Source organism: Rhinatrema bivittatum, chromosome 4 (genome assembly GCF_901001135.1).
Source record: "Rhinatrema bivittatum chromosome 4, aRhiBiv1.1, whole genome shotgun sequence".
In the NCBI taxonomy this organism is placed as follows: Eukaryota; Metazoa; Chordata; class Amphibia; order Gymnophiona; family Rhinatrematidae; genus Rhinatrema; species Rhinatrema bivittatum.
In genome coordinates, this window is record NC_042618.1 from 410,573,453 (window position 1) to 410,597,973 (window position 24,521).

Consider the following 24,521-nt stretch of genomic DNA (forward strand, 5'->3'; position numbering starts at 1 on the left):
TATCAAGCACTCAGATGCACTGCACAGAGTTTTCAGAAAAGTTCAGGAGTTAATTATAAAACCATGGTAATCTCGTGAAGGCATCCAGATTACTTTTCTGGAGCTGGACACATTGCATGAAATTAGAGTGACTTCAGTTGACAGTCAAAATGAAGAACACTTAATTACCCTATTCACCCACAGCAAAGTGTATGCATGATCGGGAGTTAAAAATGCAGGAAGAGGTTTCTTCAAGAAAAGTCAGAAGTATATTCTACATGCTGCTTTTGAAACAATGAACTACCTGCCAACTGGGCATCACCTTTGCCTTACTACACCCCATCTCCCCCCACTATTTCATCAGCTTTTCCTAGAGGTGATTGGAGAGTGAAACGTACAGTCTGATGGGTTTGTTTCTTTTCGTATAACCTTTGTGACACCCCTTTGTTTAATCTGTTTCACAGACTGTAGGCAGCTGATGCAGATGGGTGACGTGAAAAACTGTCAAAGTAAGTTCATGGACCACAGATATATCTGCACTGTGGGTACTCTGCATAGCTCTTTTTTTTATGGAACATCTCATTAATAGTATTTTTTGTCTAAATAAAAGATAAAATCCCCCCAAGGAGTAGAAGTCGGCAAGTCTTACCCCACTGAGCCTAAACACTAAGGGCTGCCCGTGGAAATCTCATTAAAATTCTGTACATGCAATAGTCCAGATGAAGCAAGTATTTTGGGCTGGGGCATTTTGTGAAGAGCTCCGTCTTTATAATGGGACATGGTCGCTGGTGCTAGACTGAAGCCTGGCAGATTCTTCCTTATTTCAAGGGCTTTGTGTTCCCTTCCATCCCACAAAGCTTGAAATCCATCAGCTGTCCTGCTCCAACAGGACCAGTAGCTACATCTAAGGTATCTATGGGGGTAGCAATCAGCAGGGATATGCAGCTCCCAAAATTTCAGTTTGGTTTGTTTCATTTCGGAGAAGGGGGGTTAGTCCTCTGCTTTCTGCCTGGGTTAGATAATAGCAGCGCATGAATGTGATGTCACTTTCCATAAGCTAGAGCTTGGATGCTTGAAACACAAGACAGGTAACGGTCTCTTCTGTTGCAGCTCCTCATCTTCAAGTTTCAATTCAGAAGGATGTGGTGGTTGGGGTCATGAATGGATCCAGAGTACGTGAATGTCAGCTGAGGCTGTATTATAACCAGAGCCATAGGCGGGTCAGTGAATGGGAGGAGGTCAAAGTATCCACATTGGTAAGCAAGAAAGCCTTACTGCTGTACTGTCATGTTTCGAATTACCGTCCTTCATAACGAAAATGCATTTTCTAATGCACTCACCCAGCTGAAAGTGCTTCTTTCTTACATTGGAAATGTGCTGTATCTTACAGTGTTCTCCAGCTGCCCACAGTTTTGGGTTTTTTTTTCTGGGTCGTAGATAAGATGCTCCACACTGAAGTTATGTTGCCCACACTGGGATAAAGAAAAGGGAAGAGTTCTCCAAAAGTCCTAATGTTCTGTCCCAGAAGTTGGTTCACTAAATGTATTTTTTCTACCAGAAAAGAAAAGCAGTCCCTTTACCTCCCCTGCTCCTGGGTGTCTATTGCACGTTGAGGGTGCAGTCCCAGAATCTTCTCCTGTACTTGGAGTGCAATTCCAGACTCCCATCCAGGGTCAGGAGAATGCTGTCCCAGCGCTGTTTCACCCTACGAGGGTGGAGCCCCAGTATCCTAGCCAGGGTAGCTCTTCTATCACATCCCCAAGAACTTGTCTCGAGTTTCCAAACTGAGATTCTCCTGCTTGCCAAATAATATGGAAGGAACAGTTTTGGTTTTTTTTTGGTAAAAAGCTTCACTACATACAGACCCTAAAAAGTGGGAACCTTTTTGCTTATTCATTCTAGATTTAAAAAACAAACAAACCAATCTCTCTCATCTTTTTAATAGAACGGTGGAAACAACTTCAGCATTTCACACTGGGATGTTGTTCCTTGCCTTTGTGTTGAGGTACGTTGGATTATTTTCATCTGAGCTGTGTCATAGGGGTAGCTGGTGGTGAGAAGGAAATGAGAGGTCTCCCTGGCAATAGACAGGTGTCGCTCATCACGTGCGTATTTGAGGCGCATTGACTGCACAGTGGGGAGAAAAAAAAAACCCCTCAAGACAGAGAGTGGGTAGAACGGGGATGTTTCAAAACGTTGTGTCTGGAGCACAGAGAGGAATTCAGAAGGTCTGGGACAGAGTGGAAGTGTTTTCCTATTATCAGTTAGAGGGACTCTCACAAAGCTAGCACTGAGTTGCAGGCTGGGAAATTTTAAAACTCTGGGTTTGTCTGGGGAACTCGAAAACCAGACAAACCCTTTGAATATGCTTTTGGGCTCTGTGTGTTTTTTTTTTAATTTGATTAGATTTTGTATAAAATGTTTACATTATATTTATTCTTCTACATTTTAACATGTTTCTATTACATATTGTTGATAGTCTGGGTAATTTTAGTATTCTTTTGCACAAGTGGTTTTAGTTATATTAACTTTGTTCTTATGTATTCCATCTTCCTGGAGCCTCTAACTAGAGAGGCAGCCAAGAAATTAAACTTAGAAATAAGTAACTAGCTACTTCTCTTCCAGGCCTGGTGGAAGGATATTCAGGATGCCCCTAGGCAGAGCACATGCCCATTTTGGAACTGTGAGTATTGTGTTATATTGCCGATAACAAGGGACTAACATCTCAGAAATACAGGCCCCTCAATCGCCCTGGTTCTCATGTATGCTGAGAATTTCCCTCCTTCAATCCATGTCCATGTCTTTCAGTTTGTCCTTCAAATACAGCACAACATGGCTGCCTGCTCCTGACTCTCAGGTCGATACTGTAACGTGCGGTTGAAGATTTCCCGTCTGTAACATGCTGGGAGCGCACAATTCGGACGCGTAAGGCGATCCAGCGATCCAGTCTCCAGTTTCACGCGTCCTTAGCGCTTCTTAAAACAGACGCATAACCCTTTCCGCACGCAGCATGTATATGATATGTAAATGAACGAATTAGCTGTATAATGAAGGAATTAGCTATTCCCCTCCGATACTGTGAAGCGCACTCAGATTATCTCCTTTGTAACCCGTTATTTTGCTGCATCCTTAACCTGTTAGTTTACCGCCTCCCCTCTACTTGGTGTTAGTGTGGAGTTAGTGTGGTGTTCGAAAATTAAAACGGGAATAAAGTGTAAAAAATGGGGGTAAAACCGTAAAGTGTAAAAAACATTGCAGCGTAAGTTTATATATATGTATAAATACCTGTCACTTTCCGAATCCCCCAGGCGTGCGGTCATCGAGGCGGCGGCGGGAGCAGGCGGGCGGATGGGCGCCCGTTCATCCAGGCGGCGGCGGGAGCCGGCGAGCGGGTGGGCGCGCGTTGGATCCAGGCGGCGGTGGGAGCCGGCGGGCGGGTGGGCGCGTGTTCGATCCAGGCCGCGGCCGGGTGGGCGTGCATTCATCCAGGCAGAGGGAGCCGGCGGCGAAAGCAGCCTCCGGCGCCCTCTTCCTGGATGAATGCACGGCCCCCACCGGCAGTGAATGAATGCCCGTGCGATTTCGCGCTTTCGCCGCCGGCTCCCTCTGCCTGGATGAATGCACGCCCACCCGGCCGCCTTGAGCGCCGAAATCGGGAGGAGAGGAGAAGGGACTACCGTAGCAGGCCCTAGCCTTGCTACTTTTTCGGTTTTTTGTTTTTTTTTTTGCTTCGGGAGGAGGGGACAGGACTGGGGCTGCACCGGAGACCGGACGGGGCCAGGGCAGGTGAGCGGGGGCTGGGGGAAAGTTTGCCGAGCATCGGGGAACATAATTGTCTACTTCCTGGTACCTGTCATTTCAAATGTCATTTGAAATGTCATTTGAAATGACAGATACCAGCGCGGCCGTGAAGCGTTAGGCCTGCGAACCCAGGATACTGTATAGGTGCTCTATACAGTAAAATGGGTTGCGCGGGCCTAACGCTTGCCTAAGGCTTCGCAGCCGCGGCATGCATTTGCATGCAATTTGAAGAGAGTATCGAGCGGTAGGTGAAGAGAACTGTGCGTGCGGGGATCGAGGGTGCGCCTGACACTGCCGCACTGTTTCTACCGCGGCCTTAGAGTATCGATCTGTCTGTAAGAAGAAATTTGAGGGAGAGCAAGAACAGGGGAAGGACACAGTTTCTATAACATCAAACTAACCAGAGTTTTATTTCTGTTAGCACTTGACGGCCACCACCATTTTTCTTTTTTTTTTTTTACCCTCTTGCTCTCTCTCATCTTCGTCCCCCCCCCCCCCACTGCTATTTTATCCCATGCCATGATAGTGGCAGAGGAAGCAGCAGCAGGTAAAAGCATTGTTCTCTTATGCCTGCTACCTGTGGCAGGGAGGATCGGAAGGAGGGGGAGCTAATTGCATGGGGAGGGGGGCATTGGATAGTTGCTATGAATTTTCCCTGCTACCCCCCAGGATAGCTCTTCATACTGGCACTTTTCTGTTTAGAAAAAAAGCCCGGAAGCTAACCGGGCATCTTATGATAGTGTCAACTTTTCTGCCAAAAAAAAAATTGCTTCTAAGTCCTTGTTAATAGAGCTTCCAGTAAGATCATCTGTACTTGGATCTTAGCCTCCTGGATTGAGTAAAAAAAAATCCAAACAAAGTATCAGGAAACGGTGAGAATGTCCATAACAGAGGAAAGGAGAGTGAGTTCAGGTCTCACCCCAAATACTTCTTTCATGGCAGACCAGGATCTATTGGTGGAAGAGAGCTGGGGAAATGAAACATTGAGTGAAAAGGACAAATAGCTTTCCTTTGTCCTTCAGGAGTTGGTGACTTCTCCACCACATGTTTGGTTTTCATTTGAGGTGCAGTGTAGGGAAGTAGAGGGCAGATTAACACGGAGACTGAAATTTATTGCCACACTAGAAAATCCCTTTAGGACCTTGTTGCACTTGGGGTTGTTGGTCGCTTATCTTTTACTCCTTACATTAGTGACCAGTATTTGATTTTGTTTTAGATACTGAATATCAAGAAAACACTTGGAAGAAAAGCAAATTGACTTTAAACGTGCATGACAAGAAACTGGCCTGGTTATTTCAAGCCCCATGCAGTGTTTCGGGTGAGATTGTCCTATGTTGGCATTCGAGCCCTGATTCCCAATGCCACGAGATTCCATCCAGTCGTCAGAAGATTCCTGTCCATGTAAGTGTGAACCAATCATGCCAAATGTTACTGCCACCTATTATAACAAGATCAGTAGTCTGTGGGCTAAAAATGTCAGCAATTGGTCCAGCTTGAAAATGGCCATTGGCAGAATGAATGATTTACCACTGAAGGAGAAGCAGAGAGTGATGGCAATGGAAATGGCTTCCTGGATGTTGAGAATTGGGGGGGGGGGGGGGTGTGGAGAAGGGACAAAGCTTGCTCTGTGTGTAGATTCAGCTCCTTCTCAAGAATTCTGGGAAGAGATCTATAGTAGAAGGTCAGCAGCAGGTGAGGATGACTGAATGAAAGGAGGAGGTCAGAGGACATTGGGAAGAATGCTGATACTCTAGATAATGATGAAAATACAAGAAAACAAAAGTATACTATCTGTTACTATATGCATTCAATCTGAGGGAAGAGGGCAGACTCCGCTCCGTGTTTCACTAGGATGTGCACACTTTTAAATTAGAGCTCAACTTGCACAGGTGAAAATTGCACTGGAAGGTGAGACTGGGAGCACTTGTACCCAGTGTTCCCTCTAAGCTGTGCAAATGTGCATGCACACACAAGTGACAAACCCCACACGAATCGCAAAACAAAGTACGCACAAGAAATCACGAAAATATTTTGCATTATACTGCCTTGTAGCACACAATTTTCAACTTAGCTTATACAAGTTTGCACAAAAGAAAATGTGTGCATGTAGCCAGACAAGAATTAAAGGGAACATTGCTTGCACTCCTAAACCCTGCCAAAAGACAACATGCCTAGCTACATTTTTCGGATGGTTCCAAGTGAAGGAAATAAAAACCATTATTTCATACAGGTGCTTTCAAAGCTACTGAAGCCTCTTACATCAATATTACTAAAATTCATTCTTTGATTGGGGTCATATTTACAGCCTTCTGCTGTCCATGCAGCTTGCAGCTGTAGCCATCCTACATTTTTGGTTTTCCCATCTTTAAGAAAACCATGTGACATGAGAGGTCCGGGGAAGCAAAGCTGTCCTAGGAGGATCGGACAGGGCTTGCCCAGTGGTAAGAGTGCAGTAACTGTGTAATATATGTCTCAAGGGTTTCAGCTGCAAAGAGGGCTCCCTCACATGGTTTAATTAATGATTTACTGGAAAAGCAAATTGCTGGAAACTATTCATGCAGTTAACCTTGAGCAAAGTCCTCCCAGAAACATAATATATGACAGGCAATGAGTCTAAGGTCCATCCAACCTTCCCAAATGACTGCTGGGTGCGGTGTCATAGAACCCAGTTGACCTCTGGTTTCCCCTTCACCTCCTCACTACTTGTGATCCTCCGTGCTAATCCCGGGCTTTCTCGAATTCTGTTACTGTTTTTTGCCTTCGCCGCCTCCATCAGGAGGCTGCTCCATGCATCCACCATCGCCCTTCCTGTGAAGCACTATCTTCTGAAGTTGTTCCTGAGGTCTGTCTGCAGGGACTTTGCAGCCAGATTGGGCTCTTCAGGCTTGCCAATGTGCAGGTGATAAGCATGATACCATGGCCAGTTGCTGCTTTTTAGTATGTTGTAATTTTATTTTGTATGTGCTCTTGTACATCGCTTAGTACTTCCTTATAAACATTTCAGAAATTAATATAAAGATAAGATCTCCTTGTTTCTCATACCTTGACCTACAGCTTCCTTTCCACTGACAAAGGTTTGCTACCTGTTCGTTACTGGGATAGCTTTCAAAGCCACTTCCCCATGAATAGCTGTTCGAAAATTTCCCCACCCTGTTGTGGGTAAAATGCATGCAGCGTTCTCCAGGCGTGTGCTTCTAGCCGCGTTTTACAGGAGGCATTCCCAGGGGCGCGATTAGGTTAGTGGAGGGAAAATGCATGCGTGGATTGAACTTTCACAGCCACACACACAGCTTCCAGCAGACTTCTACCCGTGCGAAAAGTCGGTGACCTGTGGTCACTTTCAAGGCACAGTCTCTCTCTTTCCCTCTGAAAGTCTCATCCCATAGTTGATGCAGACCATGCACCATTTTGGCAGTCTTTCTCTGGACCACCTCTACTGTCTATACCCTCCAGAACTGGACTGAATACTCCAGCTGAGGTCCCACCAGTGACCTTACAGAGAGATTATCGTATGTATGTATGTATGTACTGTGTTTGACTGTTGCTGTTTTATATTTACATTTTAACTTACTACTTTGATATCAACCATATTGATTGTTTATGAATTGAAGGCAATCAAATATAATAAATGTAAACTAAACTAAACTCCTTTTTCTGCTGGTTAATGCCTCTCTTTATGCACCTTAGCATTCCTCTGGCTGTGGCCACCACCTTGTCGCCCTGTTTTTAGCCACCTTGAGATCATCAGATAGAATCACTCTACACATCAGTATCTCCTCCTACCCCGCATTGTCACCCTCAGATTTCTGCATTCCATTACTCTTTTGTACTGAAGCGTAACTGCCAAATACTCAACCACTCCTCAAGCTTCTTTAACTCACTCTCGACTCTGTCCGCTCCATCAGCGGTGTCTGTTCTGTTGGAAATCTTAATATCATCTGCAAAAACATAGAGGTCAATATTCAAAGCCATTTAGCCAGATAACTCACAAGTTATCCATTTAATGGCAACTTCTGAATATTTTCCTTGCTTGTTCAACTAAAAGAAAGCCAGATAAGTCATTATCTGGCTAAAATTATCCAAATAAGAAAGAGGCTTCTTGGAGGCATTCCAGGCAGGGTTGAGTTGGCCAAATTACTTGTCCTAGCTAACTCCGTGATGGTTAAGTGGAGCTGTGGGATTTCAAAAAAACAAAAGATTGTGGATCTACTGGCCCTATCACTGAGCCCCTTCTCCTCCTACCCGAGCTCCAAGTACTTGCCCTGTCAGGATGAGCCTACATCCTCAATATCCTGCTTGATAAAATGATACCAAAGCAGCAATACGTTTAAAAAAAACAAAACAAATTTCTAATAATAAAATAAACAACATAAAAGAGAACCCAGACAATACATATATTATCATAACTTAGAACAAAAATCAAATAATTAAAATATGATAATAAATGACAAACCAAACAATGCATTTATCAAAACAAAATCCATATTAAATAACCGGTAACACACCAAAGCATAATTGAACAATATCAGATAATTTAAGTATTGTCAAAAGCCTTAATAAAGAACCATGGCTTTTGACAGCTTTTCTAAATTTGAAATCAGAAATGGAACAAATATCAAAAGGTAATGTTCCAAAGAGATGGCACTTGGAAACTGAATGATGATTCTTTGGTGGATTCCAAATGGCTAGCAGATGGTGGAGGTACATGGAGAAGGCCAGCTTGAGAGGAATGTAGACAACTTGATGGAATACAAGGAATTAACAGTTTAGACAAATAAGATACCTGAATGTAATCCGCTTTGAAGTGCTGAAAAAAATGCAAAAAGCAGAATATAAAAATATAAGATAAAAATATAAGATGGACCAGTTGACAGAGTACGAGAAACAATACACTTTAAATCAAATTCTATAAACTAATGGTAACCAATGTAACTGTTTTAAAGCAGTAGAAATGTGATCATATTTGTGGACACCAAATATCAATATAGCTGCTGTATTTTGTAATAATTGGAGACACTTCAACTGAATATTATAGGAACCAAGGAGAAGTGAATTACAATAATCTAATTTTGAAATTACAAAAGCATGAACCAGAGACTTTAGTCTTTTACATTTAGCAGAGGACGAAGTTTCCTAACATATCTTAGTGATAAAAATCATTTCTGAACAGCCGCAGAAATGAAACTAGACATGAGAGCAGAATCCAGTTGTACCCCCAAAGAAATTACCATAGGTTTTATAGGAATAGGTGTTCTGACATCATAGGTGCGACTACTGGAGGAGAAGACCTGGTACTGAACTAAACTGCCTCGGATTTAAAAGGATTTACTTGTAATTTATGACTGGTAAGCTAGTTTGCTACCTTGTCCAAACAGTTATTGAAAAGAGATAAATCTAAGGAGTCTTTCAAATTGAAAAAGCTGCTATCTAAAATCGTCCGCACAGAATGAAGAAAGAAAGCCCAGATCCTGATCATAGTAGCCAAAGGAGAGTCAAAAATATTGAACAACAATGGAAACAGGATGGAGTCCCGAGGTTCACCAAATGGGAATTTGATTACCTTAGAGATTGTCATCCCACTCAACTTGAAAGGACTAGGGGGGCACTCCATGAAGTTAGCAAGTAGCTCATTTAAAACAAATTGAAGAAAATTCTTTTTCACTCAGCGCATAATTAAGCTCTGGAATTCATTGCCACAGGATGTGGTTACAGCAGTTAGCTGGGGTTAAAAAAGGTTTGGATAAGTTCCTAGAGGAAAGTTCCATAAACTATTTATTAATTAAGCAATAGTAGCTTGAGATTAATTTAATGTTTGAGTACTTGCCAGGTACTTATGACTTGGATTGGCCACTGTTGGAAACAGGATATTGGGCTTGATGGACCCTTGGTCTGACCCAGTATGGCAATTCTTATGTTCTTGTGAACGCTCCAGAGAGAAAAGAGAACCAGATCAAGACTTCATCTGCAATCTCGCACAATTCACAGTGTCTGATGCTACACTCATATCTAAAAATACTGTCAACGCAATCTTTGATGTTTCTGAATTAACTAATATTAACTAGGGCAAGAACAGCAGTTTCGGTACTATGTACCTTGTGAAAACCTGACTGACAGGGATGTAGAACACTGGTCTTGCAGACGATATCACTTAATTGATTGAAAAAACACAGTCTCAATTATTTTTGACAAAACAGGCAAGTTAGAAACCGGTCTATAGTTAGAAATTTCCAGACGATCCAAAGATTCCTTTTTTTTTAGCAATGGTCATACCATGGCTGCCTTTAACTGCTGGGGAAAGACACCTGTTAATTATGTATTTATTATCAATACAATTGGTGAAGCCAAGTCCAAAACAGGATTGTCTTGCTGGGCAGACTGGATGGACCGATTGGTCTTCTTCTGCCGTCATTTCTATGTTTCTATGGATTTAATATAGTTTAGATGGCAGAGGGTCTAATTTAGAGGTAGTTAGATGAATTGATTTTAAGAGAGAACTTGCCCCAACCGCAGAGAGAGGATTAAATGCCAATAGCTGAGAAGAGAAACTAGGGAGCTGGTTTTGAAACTGGAATCAAAGCTGGCACACTAGGGGGTAGATTTTAAAAGGTTGCGCGCGGGCATACGTGTGCACGCGCTACCTGGCGCGCAAGTTATAAAATCAGGGGTCGGCATGCGCAAGGGGGTGCACAATTGTGCAGGAACATACCTCCCCCCCCCCCCGACCTACTCTAATTTCCCCCAAAATTTTTGTTTTACCTTTTGTGCCTGCTGGCCAACTGCCAGCACGCAATCCCCAGCACAGCGGCAAATATGGCCGCTGTGGCGGGAGCCTGACCCCTCCCCCGCCCGCAGACTGCCCATGCCCCGCCCCTTTTTGCAAGCCCCGCCCCTTGTTGCAAGCCCCGGGACTTACACGCGTACCGGGGCTTTAGGTGCGCCGCCGGGCCTTTTGAAAATCCGGCCCTAGGTGACAAAGGAATATCGTTATGGATTGAATTAACTTTTATCAAAAAAGAACATGGCAAACTTTATCAGCCGAACAAAACAACATACTTGGGGGGAGTGGAGGTGGTTGATTCGATTAGTTTTTACAATGGTCTAAATAATTATTCTGAGTGGCCTCAGCAGGGGGAAGTCTATTAGATATATTTTTTCTTAGCTGCTGAAATTGCCAATTGATGATAAAACGTATTGGCTTCTCCCCCACTTCTTATTTAATGTAGTTTTAGCTTTCCTCCATAGCCATTCAGAACAGCGAACTTGCCTTTATAGCAATCCAAGGCCAGAGTGACCCCCATGGTTTATTGAGACGAGAACAGGGCAACGGGGCGGTTTTTTCAGTTGCCTCATGCAAAGTTTTATTCTATAACTCGGTCAGTCAGAGAAAGCGTCTGGGTCCAGATCCCAAACCCCTTCCATCTCACAAAATATAATGTAACCTTTATTTTGAGGGGGGCTTAGGTCCCCAAGGGCACATAAACTTTTATTTGCTCTCGTTGGGGCACGCACGTGGCTAGCACTTGCCCCCATGGTTAACTGTCTATCCCAGGGCAGATTCTTTCTGGGGGGGAGGAGCGCTCGCTTATGGCCCAGCCGATGGTGCGATAGTCCCCATGTGTTGTAAGTGGCTGCATCCCAAGGGGTGAGATGCTGGGACAAACCAGGCAGGACCAGGCTCTGGTGTTAAAACACAGTTAACTGATTTTGCAACAATTACATTGAAGTCCAAATTGCCCATAATTTTTTGCTTTGCTCCCAGTGTAATCGGTCACCATATGGCCATGTGCCTTAGTTATCTTTTCTTCCATTCGCACTTCTGCCATCCTGTCTGCCTTCCCTACTTTTCTCAGCTTTTCTAGACATGTTTTCCCTTCTTCCTCTTGTACTTTTTTAACCGCTAATCTTTTCCGCCATCATCTTTGAACACCGTTCTGGTCCAGTGCCCCCTTAAGATATTCCTCCATTTTAACAAAATCAGCACTCTTGAAATCCAGGACCCTGACCATTATATGAACCCTCTCTGCCTTTGCTCTTATATTAAACCACACTGAAAATCAGTGGAGCTCGTGACCACCTACCCGGTCATTAGAAACACTCCCCTTTTTTTCTTTTTTTTTTTTAAAGTACCAAGACAAGTATTGCCCCCTCCCTCGTGAGTTCCCATCCAGGACCTCTACTTCTGATTCCATAGATGGGATGATCCAGTCAACATCTGGTCAGATTAAAATCTCCCACCCGCAGCACCACCCCCCTGCATTGCAGTCTTATGCATGTCTTTGACTGGATCTCTGTCCAGCCTATGCTGGAGGTTGTAGATCACACTGGTGGAGATGGAAGTGCCAGCCCCCTTTTCCAAGATAATCCATACACCTCCTTCCTACCCCAGACCCCCAGCATCTCAGTAGCTTTAATATTATCTTTTGCCGAAAGTGCTATTGAGGTGATAACTAACTCACCAGTGACTCCATGTCACTTGGTAAGCTGAACCAGTCCTATTGTATGTGGGTTTCCATATGGGACTTGTTCTACTTTCTTTTTTTTTTCTTTTAGAAAACTAGTGCTACAGGTCCGTAGATAGATAGATAGATAGATGCCATGGGAACTGACTCCGCCTGTCCACCCACCTCATGGAGCCAGCTGGTGACCTTGAACACCTGAAGAGGCAAAACTGAGAGTGTGTTTGACACATTGTGTCCTGAGAGAAGGGCGTAGTATCCAAATTCAGGCTGGGATTACTCTGGGACTACTTAATAACAGGTTACATAACTCTTTCACTAGTGCCAGGGAGTGGTAGAGAAGACAAGCCATGTCCCAAAGCACTTTACATAGGCCGGGTGCGCAGCCACCTGTGAGGCGATGAGAAGGCAGCAGTTACTTCAGCACAAGCGAAACCCCGAGGTTAGGAAGTAGCAGAATAGGGGAAGCAGGAAAACGTTAAAGGCAAGATCTATTGTGCTTATTTTTGTATAGCATAGACAGAGAATTGGGAAGACTGTTTGGTAGGGATGTGCAGAGGGACCGCATACATTGCATTCGGTATTCGTCGGGGGGGCAGATACATTGCATTCGGCAAGGGGGGCCCCCGATATGTTCATACGTTCATTCTTATTCGTTTCCTGGCTAAAATTTAATTAACTACAACCACCCACCCTCTTGACACCCCCCCCCCCCCCAAGACTTACTAAAACTCCATGGGGGTCCGGGATAGCCGATAGCCTTTGACCCTACTATGTCACAGGGGCTACCGGTGCCATTGGTCGGCCCCTGTGACATAGTGGGGGGAAAGGCTATCGGCGCCATTTTGATTACTGGCAGCCGACGGCCCGAGTGCAGGAGATGGCTCCCGGACCCCCCCGCTGGACCACCAGGGAGTTTTGGTAAGTCTTGGGGGGGGCCAGGAGGGTTGTTTAAATTTGCTCCTTTAGACGGCCGAATAATTCGGTGAAGATTCGTTGTATTCGTGGGGAATCGCGATACGTTTCGCTTCCCCACGAATACAACGAATATGGCCCTATACGTTGCGGATTACCAATACGTTGCAAAGGAATGCACACCCCTACTGTTTGGTACATCTGATAAGTGTCCTGAATTTTCCAGCCGGGGATTTCTAAAATTTGGGCATCTACAGTATGTTTACGTTAACCAGGAAATTTAGGCTGCTAGGAGCTGTGGTTTTTATGACCTGGCTCCTTTTATTTTCAGCTTTGTTTTTTGTTCTCTGCAGGTGATGCAAGAGTTTAAAACCATGATCCTGCATCCAGCCCTCTGTGTCCAGGTAAACAGCCTTCTTGACTTTCCAAGTAGTCCGCCAAAGTCACTTTCGTTTTATCTTAATTACTGTTTCAATCATTGAGGCTGGGAGTGGGGAGGGTTGCCTCCCATCTCCTCCCCCTACCCCTGCAGAAAAGTAAAGGTGACGTTTTGTTTTCCCACGTTCATGGTTTTAGTTTTCTCCCACGGGTGTGAGTGTCCTCACCATGGTGCAGTGTCAATGCTTGCAGAGATTCAAGAAATATGAGATTCTTCTTTGCAGTGCATTGTTAATCTTGCTCAGAGCACTGGCACCATGAGCATTTTTTTATGGTTGGTAACATAAGTAACTGACAGCGGATAAAGACCAATTGGCTCACTCACGGGCCGATACAGTAAAATCGCAGGAGAGCGGGCAAGCGCCCACTCTCCTGTGCGCGCGATACAGTATTTTAATTTATTTAAATTAGGCCCGGCGGTAAAAAGAGGCGCTAGGGACACTAGTGCGTCCCTAGCGCCTCTTTTTTTGACGGAAGCGGCGGCTGTCAGCGGGTTTGACAGCCGATGCTCAATTTTGCCGGCGTCAGTTCTCAAACCCGCCGACAGCCACGGGTTCGGAAACCGGACGCCGGCAAAATTGAGCTTTTCTGTGCACTTTCCCGGTGCCCAGAGAAATTAGCGCCTACCTTTGGATAGGCGCTAATTTCTGAAAGTAAAATGTGCGGCTTGGCTGCACATTTTGCTTTCTGAATCACGCGGGAATACCTAATAGCGCCTGTAACATGCATTTGCATGTTACAGGCGCTATTAGGTTCGGGGAAGGGGGGGGTTGGACGCACATTTTGGATGCGCTTTTAACCCTTACTGAATAAGGGGTAAAGCTAGCGCGTCCAAATGCCGGCTAAGAGTGCGCTCCGTCGGCGCGCACTGTACTGCATCGGCCCGTCAGTCTGCCCAGTTTGTTTGTCTCTGGTTGTCTACCCCTGTGGGTAGATGAAGTTTATACATTTCCATCCTTAAACCAACACTGCCCTCTACATCTGTCCCAACATTTAAATTCCAAAACCTTGCTGGTTTTCACTGGAAGGCTGTTTCTGGCCTTGTCATCCTCCCTTTTGGTTCTTACACGTTTTCATACTTAATCTAACTCCTGTGACGGATTAAGGAGGACGTGGATAATGCAGTCGCCTGGAGCACAAGCCTAGAGGGGGGGAGCCCGTACATGCTCAGATAAAGGGGGGTGGGACTTTCTGGGGTAATGCCCAGGGCCCCTGGCACCCTTCATCTGTTCCTGTTCAACATTCAGTCTCCCTCCCATCCTTTGTAATAATCCAAGGTGCCGCCGGAAGTTAGTGAAGCTGCTGTTGGAAACATCCAGCTGTTAGGGTTAAAGCCATGGCTGCTCCCTGTAGGTTGCCCAGCCTTCTTTAGAAACGTGATAGAGCCGTCCCCGCCACTCTGCTCAGACCCATGGAGCTTTGCAAGTTAATGGACAAACACTGGAGCCCATCCCTCATTTCTTCTCCCTGTTACCTCCCCCCTTTCCACTTCCCCTTACCACTGTGCTCCCGTCTGTCCCGGGCACGTTTACCCCTCTGTCACGGTTTCAGTTGCCACCGCCTCTGCTGGTTCGTTTCCTCCCTGCGGTGTACTCTTGCTTATTTGTCTGACTTATTAAGCCTTGCTGCTCCTTATTATAATTGAAAAGGATCTTTCTTTCTTTTTTTTTTCCTGCCCAGTATTGAGTGATTAATCATTGGCCTTCTGTGTGTATCTTAGGTGTGGGGAGAAGGAAAGATCTGGCATAAACAGTGTCCACATGAGGGTAAGCACTTCTGTTTTTATTCTGAATAATGGGGGGAGGAGAAGATACAGGTTTTAAACACACAGATTGTATTTTTCTTCAGATATAATTTAGACTACCGACTCTGTCCTCCCACTTTGCTTGTAAGAAATTGCAACACCAAAACCCAGTTCCAAAAGAAGCTCTCATGTATTGAATGTAACCAATCTGGTCTGCTTGAAGGTTTGACAATTTTAAACACACAATGAGGGCCAGCCCCATGCCGATGCCATGCGGAGGGACGTGATGGTGGGAATTCCCTACTCTGGTCTCCACTGCCCCGGTTGAATGGGACTAAGGATGCTACGGAGCAGCATTCACAGTTCATGGGGGCGGGGGAGGGAGTCCCTGTCATTGTGCAGTGGTGACACCTTTTTATCCAGATTTAGGATGCCCACGATGAATATGCATGGGCTATTTTTGTATACACTAGAGGACGTGAATGCCTAGCTATCCCATGCATATTCATCGTGGCTCTCCTTAAAGCCCAACTGGTGGGGTGGTCCCGAGACTGGGCTTGAAGATCATCACTGTAAAGTACCAGACACTGTTTCATGTTTCTCCTCAGATTTCAAAGATGGTTGGGAAAGGAACGAAGTTCTTGTAATGGTCACTCAGAGTTCTGTAGCCAACTTTTCAATCTGCATTTTGGAGGGAGGCTCCTGTGTCCCTCTAGGCAGCTCCTTGAAGACGGTAAGCCTCTGTTCCCCATGAAGATATAAACTCAAAAGCCACAGCCTGCTGGCCCAAAGGACGAGAGAAGTTGGGCTAATATGTTCCTTTCACCCCCGACAGAGTACCACCAGCCTTGTAATTCTTTAAAAGTATACCAGACGTCGAAATAAAAGCTCAAATGCAGAGATTTTGACTTTGTACCCAGTAATCATTTAGGGGTAGATTTTAAAAGGAGCGTGCACGGCTTATATGTGTGCCCGATTTTATAACATGTGTGCGCAGGCGCACGCATGTTATAAAACCCAGGGTCGGCGCGCAAGGGGGTGCACAATTGTGCACCTTGCACGCAGCTTCCTCCGTTCCCTCTCAGGCCGCTCTGAAATCGGAGTGGCCTGAGAGGGAACTTTCCTTCCCCCTAGCCTGACCTCCCCCCCCCCCCCGATCTTTATTTAACCTTTTGCGCCTGCCTCTGGGCAGGTGCAAGTTGTGCACGCCGGCCGATTGCAGGCACACGATCTCTGACACAGTGGCAATTGGCCGCTGTGCCAGAAGCCGCAGACCCCACCCCCAGACTGCCCCAGGCTGCCCACGCCCTGCCCCTTTTTTCAAGCCCTGGGACTTACATGCGACCCGGGGCTTTACACGCGCTACCAGGCCTTTTGAAAATAGGCCCGGCGTGCGTAACCCCCCTACGCAAGTAAATCCTTGAAAGTCTGCCCCTTAGTTTTTAATTTCAATCCCTTTGCATTCTGGAATCTGTAGTCATTACTGCCTCAAGAAGCTAGGCCTCTGTTACCATTTTCAGTGCAATGGGATTTTTGAACTGGAAATAGCCATGACCAGCTCTCATGACCAAGAACCATTTGGTATCTCTGCTGTTGGCCTAAAATCCACCCATGTATTGGTGAGAAGGAATGTAGTGCATTCCATTGGAATAGGACCGAAGGCAAATATTTAATTTCAGTTTTATTCGTTTTTGTGTTCCATTTTTGTACATGCATCCATGCAAGAGCACATGTGCACTGAAATTATAAGACAGAATTACTCCACAACTTTCCCTGCTGATGCCCCAACTGCCTCGTTAGTGAGCCCTTCATAAAGACCTTCATCATATGTTCTTTGTGTGTGTGTGTCACTCCTATTAGCACTCTTTAAACTCATTCCTGAAACTTCCACTAGAGATTGGCCACACTGAAGAGGGCAGAGATACAGCAGGAGAAGGCACTTAGGCTGTATGGTCTTTTTTTTTTTTGCATCATTTTTCTTTCTTTCCTGCCCATCCACAAGAACTCCTCAACTTTACAATCCACTCCCATTTCATTTCCCCCCCAAAAAAAAAAAAAATTATGTCTCTTCAAGACTAAGTACAATTGTGACACAACTAGTAAGAGAGTTTTTACCTTGCCCACCTGACCTGGAAGAACTGTGGTTTCTTAGAATTAAAGCTAAGGTTTCCACCTTCTTTGTTAACTCATTCATGTGATCCAGCTTCTCATTCACTCTTGCAGTAAAGTCCTTCACTGAGCCTAGACAGTGGTCTACAGTTGTGTGTCTTGTCTAGAGATGTGAATGGGCTCTGGAATTGTTTCTGGTATTGTGTTCGTAGAACCGTGGGAAATCTTCGTTTCCCGTGGTTCTGACCGCTTTTTTTTCCGGCTGTCCTCACACACTCCCACCCCCCCCCCCCCAAAAAAAAACCTTTCCTAAAGTACCTGGTGATCCAGCAGGGGTCTCGGGAGCGATCTACCGCTCTTGGGCCGTCAGCTGCCACTAATCAAAACGGCGCTGATGGCCCTTTGCCCTTTCTAGTCAACCAGCAAGATGAATTTCTATTAAACACCCAACCACAATCAATGTCTCTTGAAATAAACTCTTATTTGTTACCGAATTCTAATGGCACCACCCATGTTATTTATGAACTATATTTTACTTTGTTATAGGTGCCCATCTATAAACCGTTATGACGGTGAATAACTTAATGACGGTATATAAAAACTCTTAAATAAATAAATAAAATTACCATGTGACAGGGGCTATTGGTGCCATTGGCCGGCCCCTATCACATGGTAGGAGCAATGGATGGCCCACGCCATTTTTTAAGATAGCGCCGGCAGTCCATTGCTCCTACCATGTCGGGGGCCGGCCAATGGCACCAATAGCCCCTGTCACATGGTAAGAGCAAAGGGCCATCGGCGCCATTTTGATTAGTGGCAGCTGACGGCCCGAGAGCGGTAGATCGCTCCCGGGACCCCCGCTGGACCACCAGGTACTTTAGGAAAGTTGGGGGGGGGGTTTGGGAGGGTGGGAGATTCTAAATAATTAGATTTAAAGGGTCGGGGTGGGTTTGGGTTTTTGTTTCTTCCCTCCCCCCCCCAAAACGATAAGAAAACCACACGACAATTTTGTGGGGTATTCCTATTGCTTTCGGGGACCCCCCGATACTTGAAGGATTAGAAAATATCGTACGATATTTTCATCCTTCAGAAAAACGATGCACATCCCTAGTCCTGTCTACTTGCTTCCAATAGTAATTTTCTCTCCTTTCCAGCATGCTCATCCTTCCTCCGACTTAGTGCAAACCAGCTTCTGCTCTTCCTTCCTCATGCCTGTTCCTTTCATCAACTTGCCTCCTATTGTACTATTCAATTCAGTGAAGACATTTGCTTGTAGGTTAGACTCAATATTCCTGCAAATCATTATTATATTCCTCTTCTTCCAGAATCTTCGAAAGGCCGAATTTTTGGAGAGACAGCTTTTGCAGGACTCGCTCTCCGATGAGTGTAAAATGGTCAGTTCTATAAGCACAAGTTGCAGTCTTTACCTTAAACCTCCCGCAGGAGTTGTTTGTGTGCATATGTTTGTATGTGGGTGAGTCCCCCCAGGGAGAGGCCCACAAGCAACCCTTCTACTGTTAATGGCTGCACATCTCAGTGTTTGCTGGATCAGAGCTGAAATGTAGAATGCTTGGTGCTGGGAGACTCCTAGGCATTGTTTGTACTTGTAAACACACAGAGACCGGATATACTAGGGCATAATAAAATGGGCCGTTAATGTGCAACAACGGCCCATGTTAATTGCAAGCAAATGAATTTGAAGGTAATTAGAGCACTTTTAAATTTTTAACAATAACATGGCCATTATTGAAGAACAGTAACTACACCTCTTTGAGGCATAGTTTTCTCACTATGACTGTGCATTGACATTTGTGTGTATGAATGCTCATTATTTACTATGCGGAAATAGATACAATAGTACAGGCAATAGTCCTTTTGCATAGTCATACTGTAGTACATTGGCCACAGACATTTAGAGATGCATGCTGATAACGTGTAGAGCATGCACACACACTACAGTCAGACAACTATAGATGTAGTTACATACACACACACACGCACACACTGATGCATTATTCTGCAGCATATGCATATCTGTTTTGACTTATCCAGGTCTGGCGTCCCCATGGAAACATATCGGGTGCTGTTCTTGTTTGCTCATTGGACAAATGTAAGTATTTTCATATTTTTTTTTTATTGCTATGAATTATGAAGTGGGACAAGTGCAGAATTTGTAAAATGAAGGTCAGTTTTGATCATCAATTCCACAAAATACATTTATCTCCAATTCAAACTGTTTGGGGGCAAAGGACTTCATATCCCACTGCCGCTTCTCCTGTCCCAGGAGAAGGTTTCTTATTTTCTTGTCCTCTTTCCCACGCCTTTCACTTTTCAGCCCCTGTCTAGACATAAGTACTTGGCTGCAGTGGGTCATGGAGTGTCTCATTGTTTCCTGACAGATATGCGACGGCGTTTGACCCTGGCTTGGCCCATATGCATCCTGATTGGCATCTGTGCTTTCCTGCTGTTGATGCTACAGAATAAACGGCTGAAAGGTAGGCGGCACTTACTGGTACCTCTTTGACCCTTTCTTCTCCTGTTGGGCCTGCGTAACTATGGCTCTATTATTGGTGCAGTTTAGTTCTGGTTTCTTTTCCTTTTTTTTTTTTTTTTTACTATCCCTGCCTGTTACTTTCTCTCTCTCTTCCTTCCACATTAGACCTCAGCTGGTTATCACCCGGCTTGACGTGTTTTACCTCCTAGACGTATTGTAAATGCCTGATGCTGCTGCCACCTCTAGCATAGTAGTATCGGCAGAGGTATCCTCTTCCATTTTCTTCTCGTTCAACTCACAGTCAAGTCAGAGAGCCCCCCCTGTATCCAGGCAAGCAGGATGCCCCTTCGATATTACAACCAGGGCAACAGTGTCCAGAGGTGCTGCCACATATGCAGTAACTGTGACTGTACCCTGTTCTTGAAGGGTGGGAAACCTGATATTTGATTATTTAACAATTTGATTTTTGTTCTCTTTGACCAAACAGAATGGCTGAAATTTCTAAAGGAGGACTACAACTCACCAGGTAAAGAAGGGGCATCCTTCCTCTCTTGCCCTACTCTGAGTATACGCACTCTTATGCTTGTGTGTGTACACATGAGTACAAGCTGACATGTATAGCCAGGGGGATTTCAGGCACGAGCCTGTTTCAGTACAGACACATGCATATTTTTTTAGTTAAAATGCACCTTACATTGTTCTATATTTAACTGATATTCTGTATGAGGTTTGTATTTATATTTTGGTTTAGTTCATGGATATGGATGCCTGTGTGAACTTAGCCTTTACAAACATTTTCAAGGTTCATATAGTGTGTCTGTGTAGCAGGTGTGTATCTAGTTTTGTGAGAATTCTCTAGCTTAGTGTAAGGATCTGTTTTTAGAAGACGGCTTCGGAAACCAAGATCTAATGATGGCACCATACCTTCAGAAGAAACCCAGATTCCTAGCCATGCAGTCGGGATTGGATTAGATTTTCAAAACACAAAGACTCTCTATTGGAGCTTTGTTTTGGGACTTCTGGCTTTTCGGCAGTGGGAATCTTGATTCCTCTGACAAGCTGTTCACATTTGATGCAAGTGCTCAGAACTTCTCCATCTGCCTCGGGGTTAAAGTGCCAGTAGTGAAAGAAGCCCATTGATTGAGTTATGAAGTTGGAGTACATGATAGCATCTCTGCATCACGCAGTCTGAGTTTATTCACCTTTTAACTGAACTAAATTAACAGAGGAGGTTAATGGGAGTGGGGTAGCTTTGTTGGAATCTGAACCTTTCCCCCAGGGTCTTCTGTCTCTTCTGTGTGTTATTTATAGTAACATTTCAACGTATTTGACTAAAATGTTAGCCTGGAGAAGTACAGCGCTAGACAAATATTTACTGCTGTACACCTTACAGGAGAGAAATTGACTCTCCCTGTTGGCTCTCAGAAGGGAGATTAGAATGCCACTGGAGGGGAGGCTTGGGGTTATGTGGTGGCATTGCCCACTAGCCCAAAAGTTTTGGAAACTGGTGTAAGACAGATTAAAAAGATGTAGTGTCAAAAGATTCCACAGAAAGCTGAGACTTTTTTTTTGTTAGGAGGGGAAAATGCTACACTTACAAAATCAGTTACATATCTACTATTTATTTATTTAAAAGTTTTTATATACCGTCATTAAGTTATTTATCATCATAACGGTTTACAATAGGGCACATTATATCAAAGAAAATATAGATCATACTTTACATAGAGGCTGCCATTATCATTCGGTAACAAAACGGCATTAAGTATAATATGGTTTATGACGTGGAATTTACGTTAATGAAATTCTCATGGGGGATTGTATGTTTTATTGCTACTAGCTGCTGTGAGAGTTGCATTGGCATCCATATGGAAACCTTAGGACTGAATTTACTGACTGGTTAAACAGGCTATGGGAATGCTTTGCTATGGAGACAACCAAGATAATAGTGACAAATAGGTAGAAATGTGGCTCCCACTTTGAAAGTTGCTGTAAAACATCCTGGTAGGCTGTAGATAAGAGCAGGTCATAGTATATTTGGTACTATTTGATAGCATGGGGACAATATTTGATTGAATTTAAATGCTCACAGACTTTGGGTTTTTCTCTTACAAGTTTCTAAGCTTGTGCTTACCATAAGAAATGGAGGATATGGGGGGGGGGGGTGTTTGATTTTTTTTAATTATTCTGTTTGCACTGATATTAATACTGTTCATTTGCAGTGGTAAATTAATATCATTATGTGCAAACTTTATCTTTGAAAATTAATTGCAAAAATGTTTCATTCAAAAAAAGAAAAGCATTCCACTGGAGAAGGGAGGGATTCCTGGGGCACACTAGTCCCCAAGTTATGGAGAAATCCTTCTTGAGACGGGCACAGCATGGTGGAACACGTTGGCCTCACATATGCCAGGAGAGAGCGGGAACCTTCCTGACTTGTGCATGGGTTAAGGCAGAAATGCTGCTGTGGCAAAGGAGAGACAGAGACCCTTAGGCAGTGAGGAACCTTGTGCCTCTCCCCAACCCCCTGCATACATCTATGGGTCTTAAAACCAAAAGCTTACGATGATCTGTTGTGGGAATGCTGTGAATCATTGTAATGTGAAGAAGCCAGTAGGGAAATGATGACCCTGGCTAACCACATATTACACAAAACCAAGCCACACGTCATTAATTTTTTTGGCTTGTGTAGACAGAAGTGGTTGCTCTAGTGCCCCCAGGCCAATGTCCGTCCCGCCTCCCCCCCCCCCCCCACACCCACATCTTCGCAAACAAGGTGTTTGAATCATTTGTAAAAGTCTTCCTGGTTGGCTGGAGGTGGGGGCCCACGTGTAAGAAGATTGGAAAATGTATGGTGCTGCTCCGATGAGACCAAAGTATTCATAGACTCCTGTTTTACTCCCTCCAGGTTTTGTCAGCGGTCGGAGGGTCCTCATCCTGTATTCGCCTGATCATACTGGTTTTGAAAGACTTGTCGGCATTTTTGCCTCTGCCCTTCAGGATCTTCATCTTAAAGTGACCGTGGATCTATGGTATCGGAGTAGGATCAGTGCCGTCGGCTCCATGGGGTGGTTCCACAAACAGCGATTGGAGGTCTTGGAGCAAAAAGGCATCATCGTACTGCTCTTTTCCAAGGGGGCGCTGGACAAGTGCACGGAGTGGCTGCTGTTGAGGAAAGGGACCCAGCCCGTAATGGCAGAGGAGCCTCCCAGTGTCTTTGATGCCTCACTGAACTGTGTTCTTCCAACTTTCCTGGAAAAGGTGGCATCGGACCACTATATCATTGCATGCTTTGAGGATCTGTTTTGCCAAAAGGATATTCCACCTATTTTCCAAAGTGTGCCAGTTTTCCCATTGCCCTCGCAGCTTACCAAATTCCTGGTGGCACTGGCAGGTGGCAGCAAAATGGTGAGGTCCAAGGGCCTGCTGAAGAAACACTCCAAACGGATCGGTCACAAACTGCGAGACACCATCACAAAGTGCGCCGAGAGCCATCCCTCGGAATCCCAGCTGGACAAGCAGCTCTCAGAATCTTTCCTCCTTGGGAAGGAGTGAGACCTTAAAATCGGTCCCTGATTGTGAAGTCTAAGGACTTTTGGTGTACATGAACCTATTTTTGACCTGTATCCTCAAATACTGCTGAAAATTTCCAGTGACAGGATCTGACCTTAGGGTGATCCTGGAAGGGTGCAGAGAATTTTGAGCTTCTGATGAAAGTTTAAAGCATTCGGCTCTGGTCCATATAAAACGCTGTCATAGCGCGCTGTCTGAAAAAAAAAAAAAGCAAAGTGAGAGAGAGAAACAAGATTACACCAACCTAACTAGAAATAAGACAGCACGGAGGTGTTCAAGCTACCCAACATCATTGGACAAAGTCTCTGGTGCTGAGCTAGCTTATTCCAGCCAGATTTACCAGCATCGCTGGGGATCCTAGACCCCCGTTGAGCTGTCCAGTTGCAAACGAGCTGTACCAAAATAGTGCTCAGATGAACGCTTGCAAAGAGGTTGTAGCAATCAGTGCAATAAACGGATGATGCTGAGATGACCAATTTTAAGGAGGTTGTAACAGTGCAATAACTGGACTGCGCTAAGGTGACTGCAGGTAGATTTTTCCCCACCTTGCAGACAGTGGCGAAGTGACTGACTCTAGAAGACTTGCATCAGAGTCGCTCAACAACCTGGACTTTGTCAACATGAAGGATTTCTGTGTGCCTTGTTTACTCGGAACCTTTCTTGTTTTGGTTCAGTTTTAATGAACCCGATAGACATAAGTTTTCTGTCCATCAGATAGCTTGTGCGCATGTGTGATCCTCTGTGTGTGTGTGTATGTATTTGTGTGTAGGAGGGTTGTTTTATATTTCACATCTCCTCGTTAATCATTTTTGGAAGGGTGGATGAAAGTTGTCTGTTTGCACTGAGGTAATGTTTATAGGGTGAAATGGAGTAGATGTCTGAATGGCTGCTTCAAAATGCCCTTGGCTTTTCCTTCAGCAAATCACCACCTGCCGAAGAAAACGGAAACATTCTTCCTCATCCTCTCTTGCTCTGAATTTTGTTCTCTGAAACTGGCTTTTTAAGTTGCATG

At 44.7% G+C, this 24,521-nt stretch overlaps 1 protein-coding gene across 2 annotated transcripts in view; it reads left to right on the forward strand.

Annotated features, from left to right (window-relative positions):
• The window catches only part of IL17RC (interleukin 17 receptor C), a 57,260-nt gene extending 33,500 nt beyond the window's left edge, over positions 1-23,760 (forward strand). Inside the window, exons 7-19 of one of the 2 annotated variants that reach the window (XM_029601178.1) lie at positions 444-488; positions 1,090-1,151; positions 1,925-1,984; positions 2,605-2,662; positions 4,997-5,181; positions 13,505-13,555; positions 15,310-15,355; positions 15,942-16,066; positions 18,768-18,836; positions 19,495-19,552; positions 19,842-19,937; positions 20,424-20,462; positions 22,845-23,760. In XM_029601178.1, coding sequence (XP_029457038.1) covers positions 444-488; positions 1,090-1,151; positions 1,925-1,984; positions 2,605-2,662; positions 4,997-5,181; positions 13,505-13,555; positions 15,310-15,355; positions 15,942-16,066; positions 18,768-18,836; positions 19,495-19,552; positions 19,842-19,937; positions 20,424-20,462; positions 22,845-23,491 — 1,541 coding nt within the window. In that variant the 3' untranslated portion in view covers positions 23,492-23,760. Of the gene's footprint in view, positions 1-443; positions 489-1,089; positions 1,236-1,924; positions 1,985-2,604; positions 2,663-4,996; positions 5,182-13,504; positions 13,556-15,309; positions 15,356-15,941; positions 16,067-18,767; positions 18,837-19,494; positions 19,553-19,841; positions 19,938-20,423; positions 20,463-22,844 lie in introns of both variants that reach the window. The other variant, XM_029601177.1, reaches the window with a different exon arrangement.
• Positions 23,761-24,521: the final 761 nt, after the last annotated feature.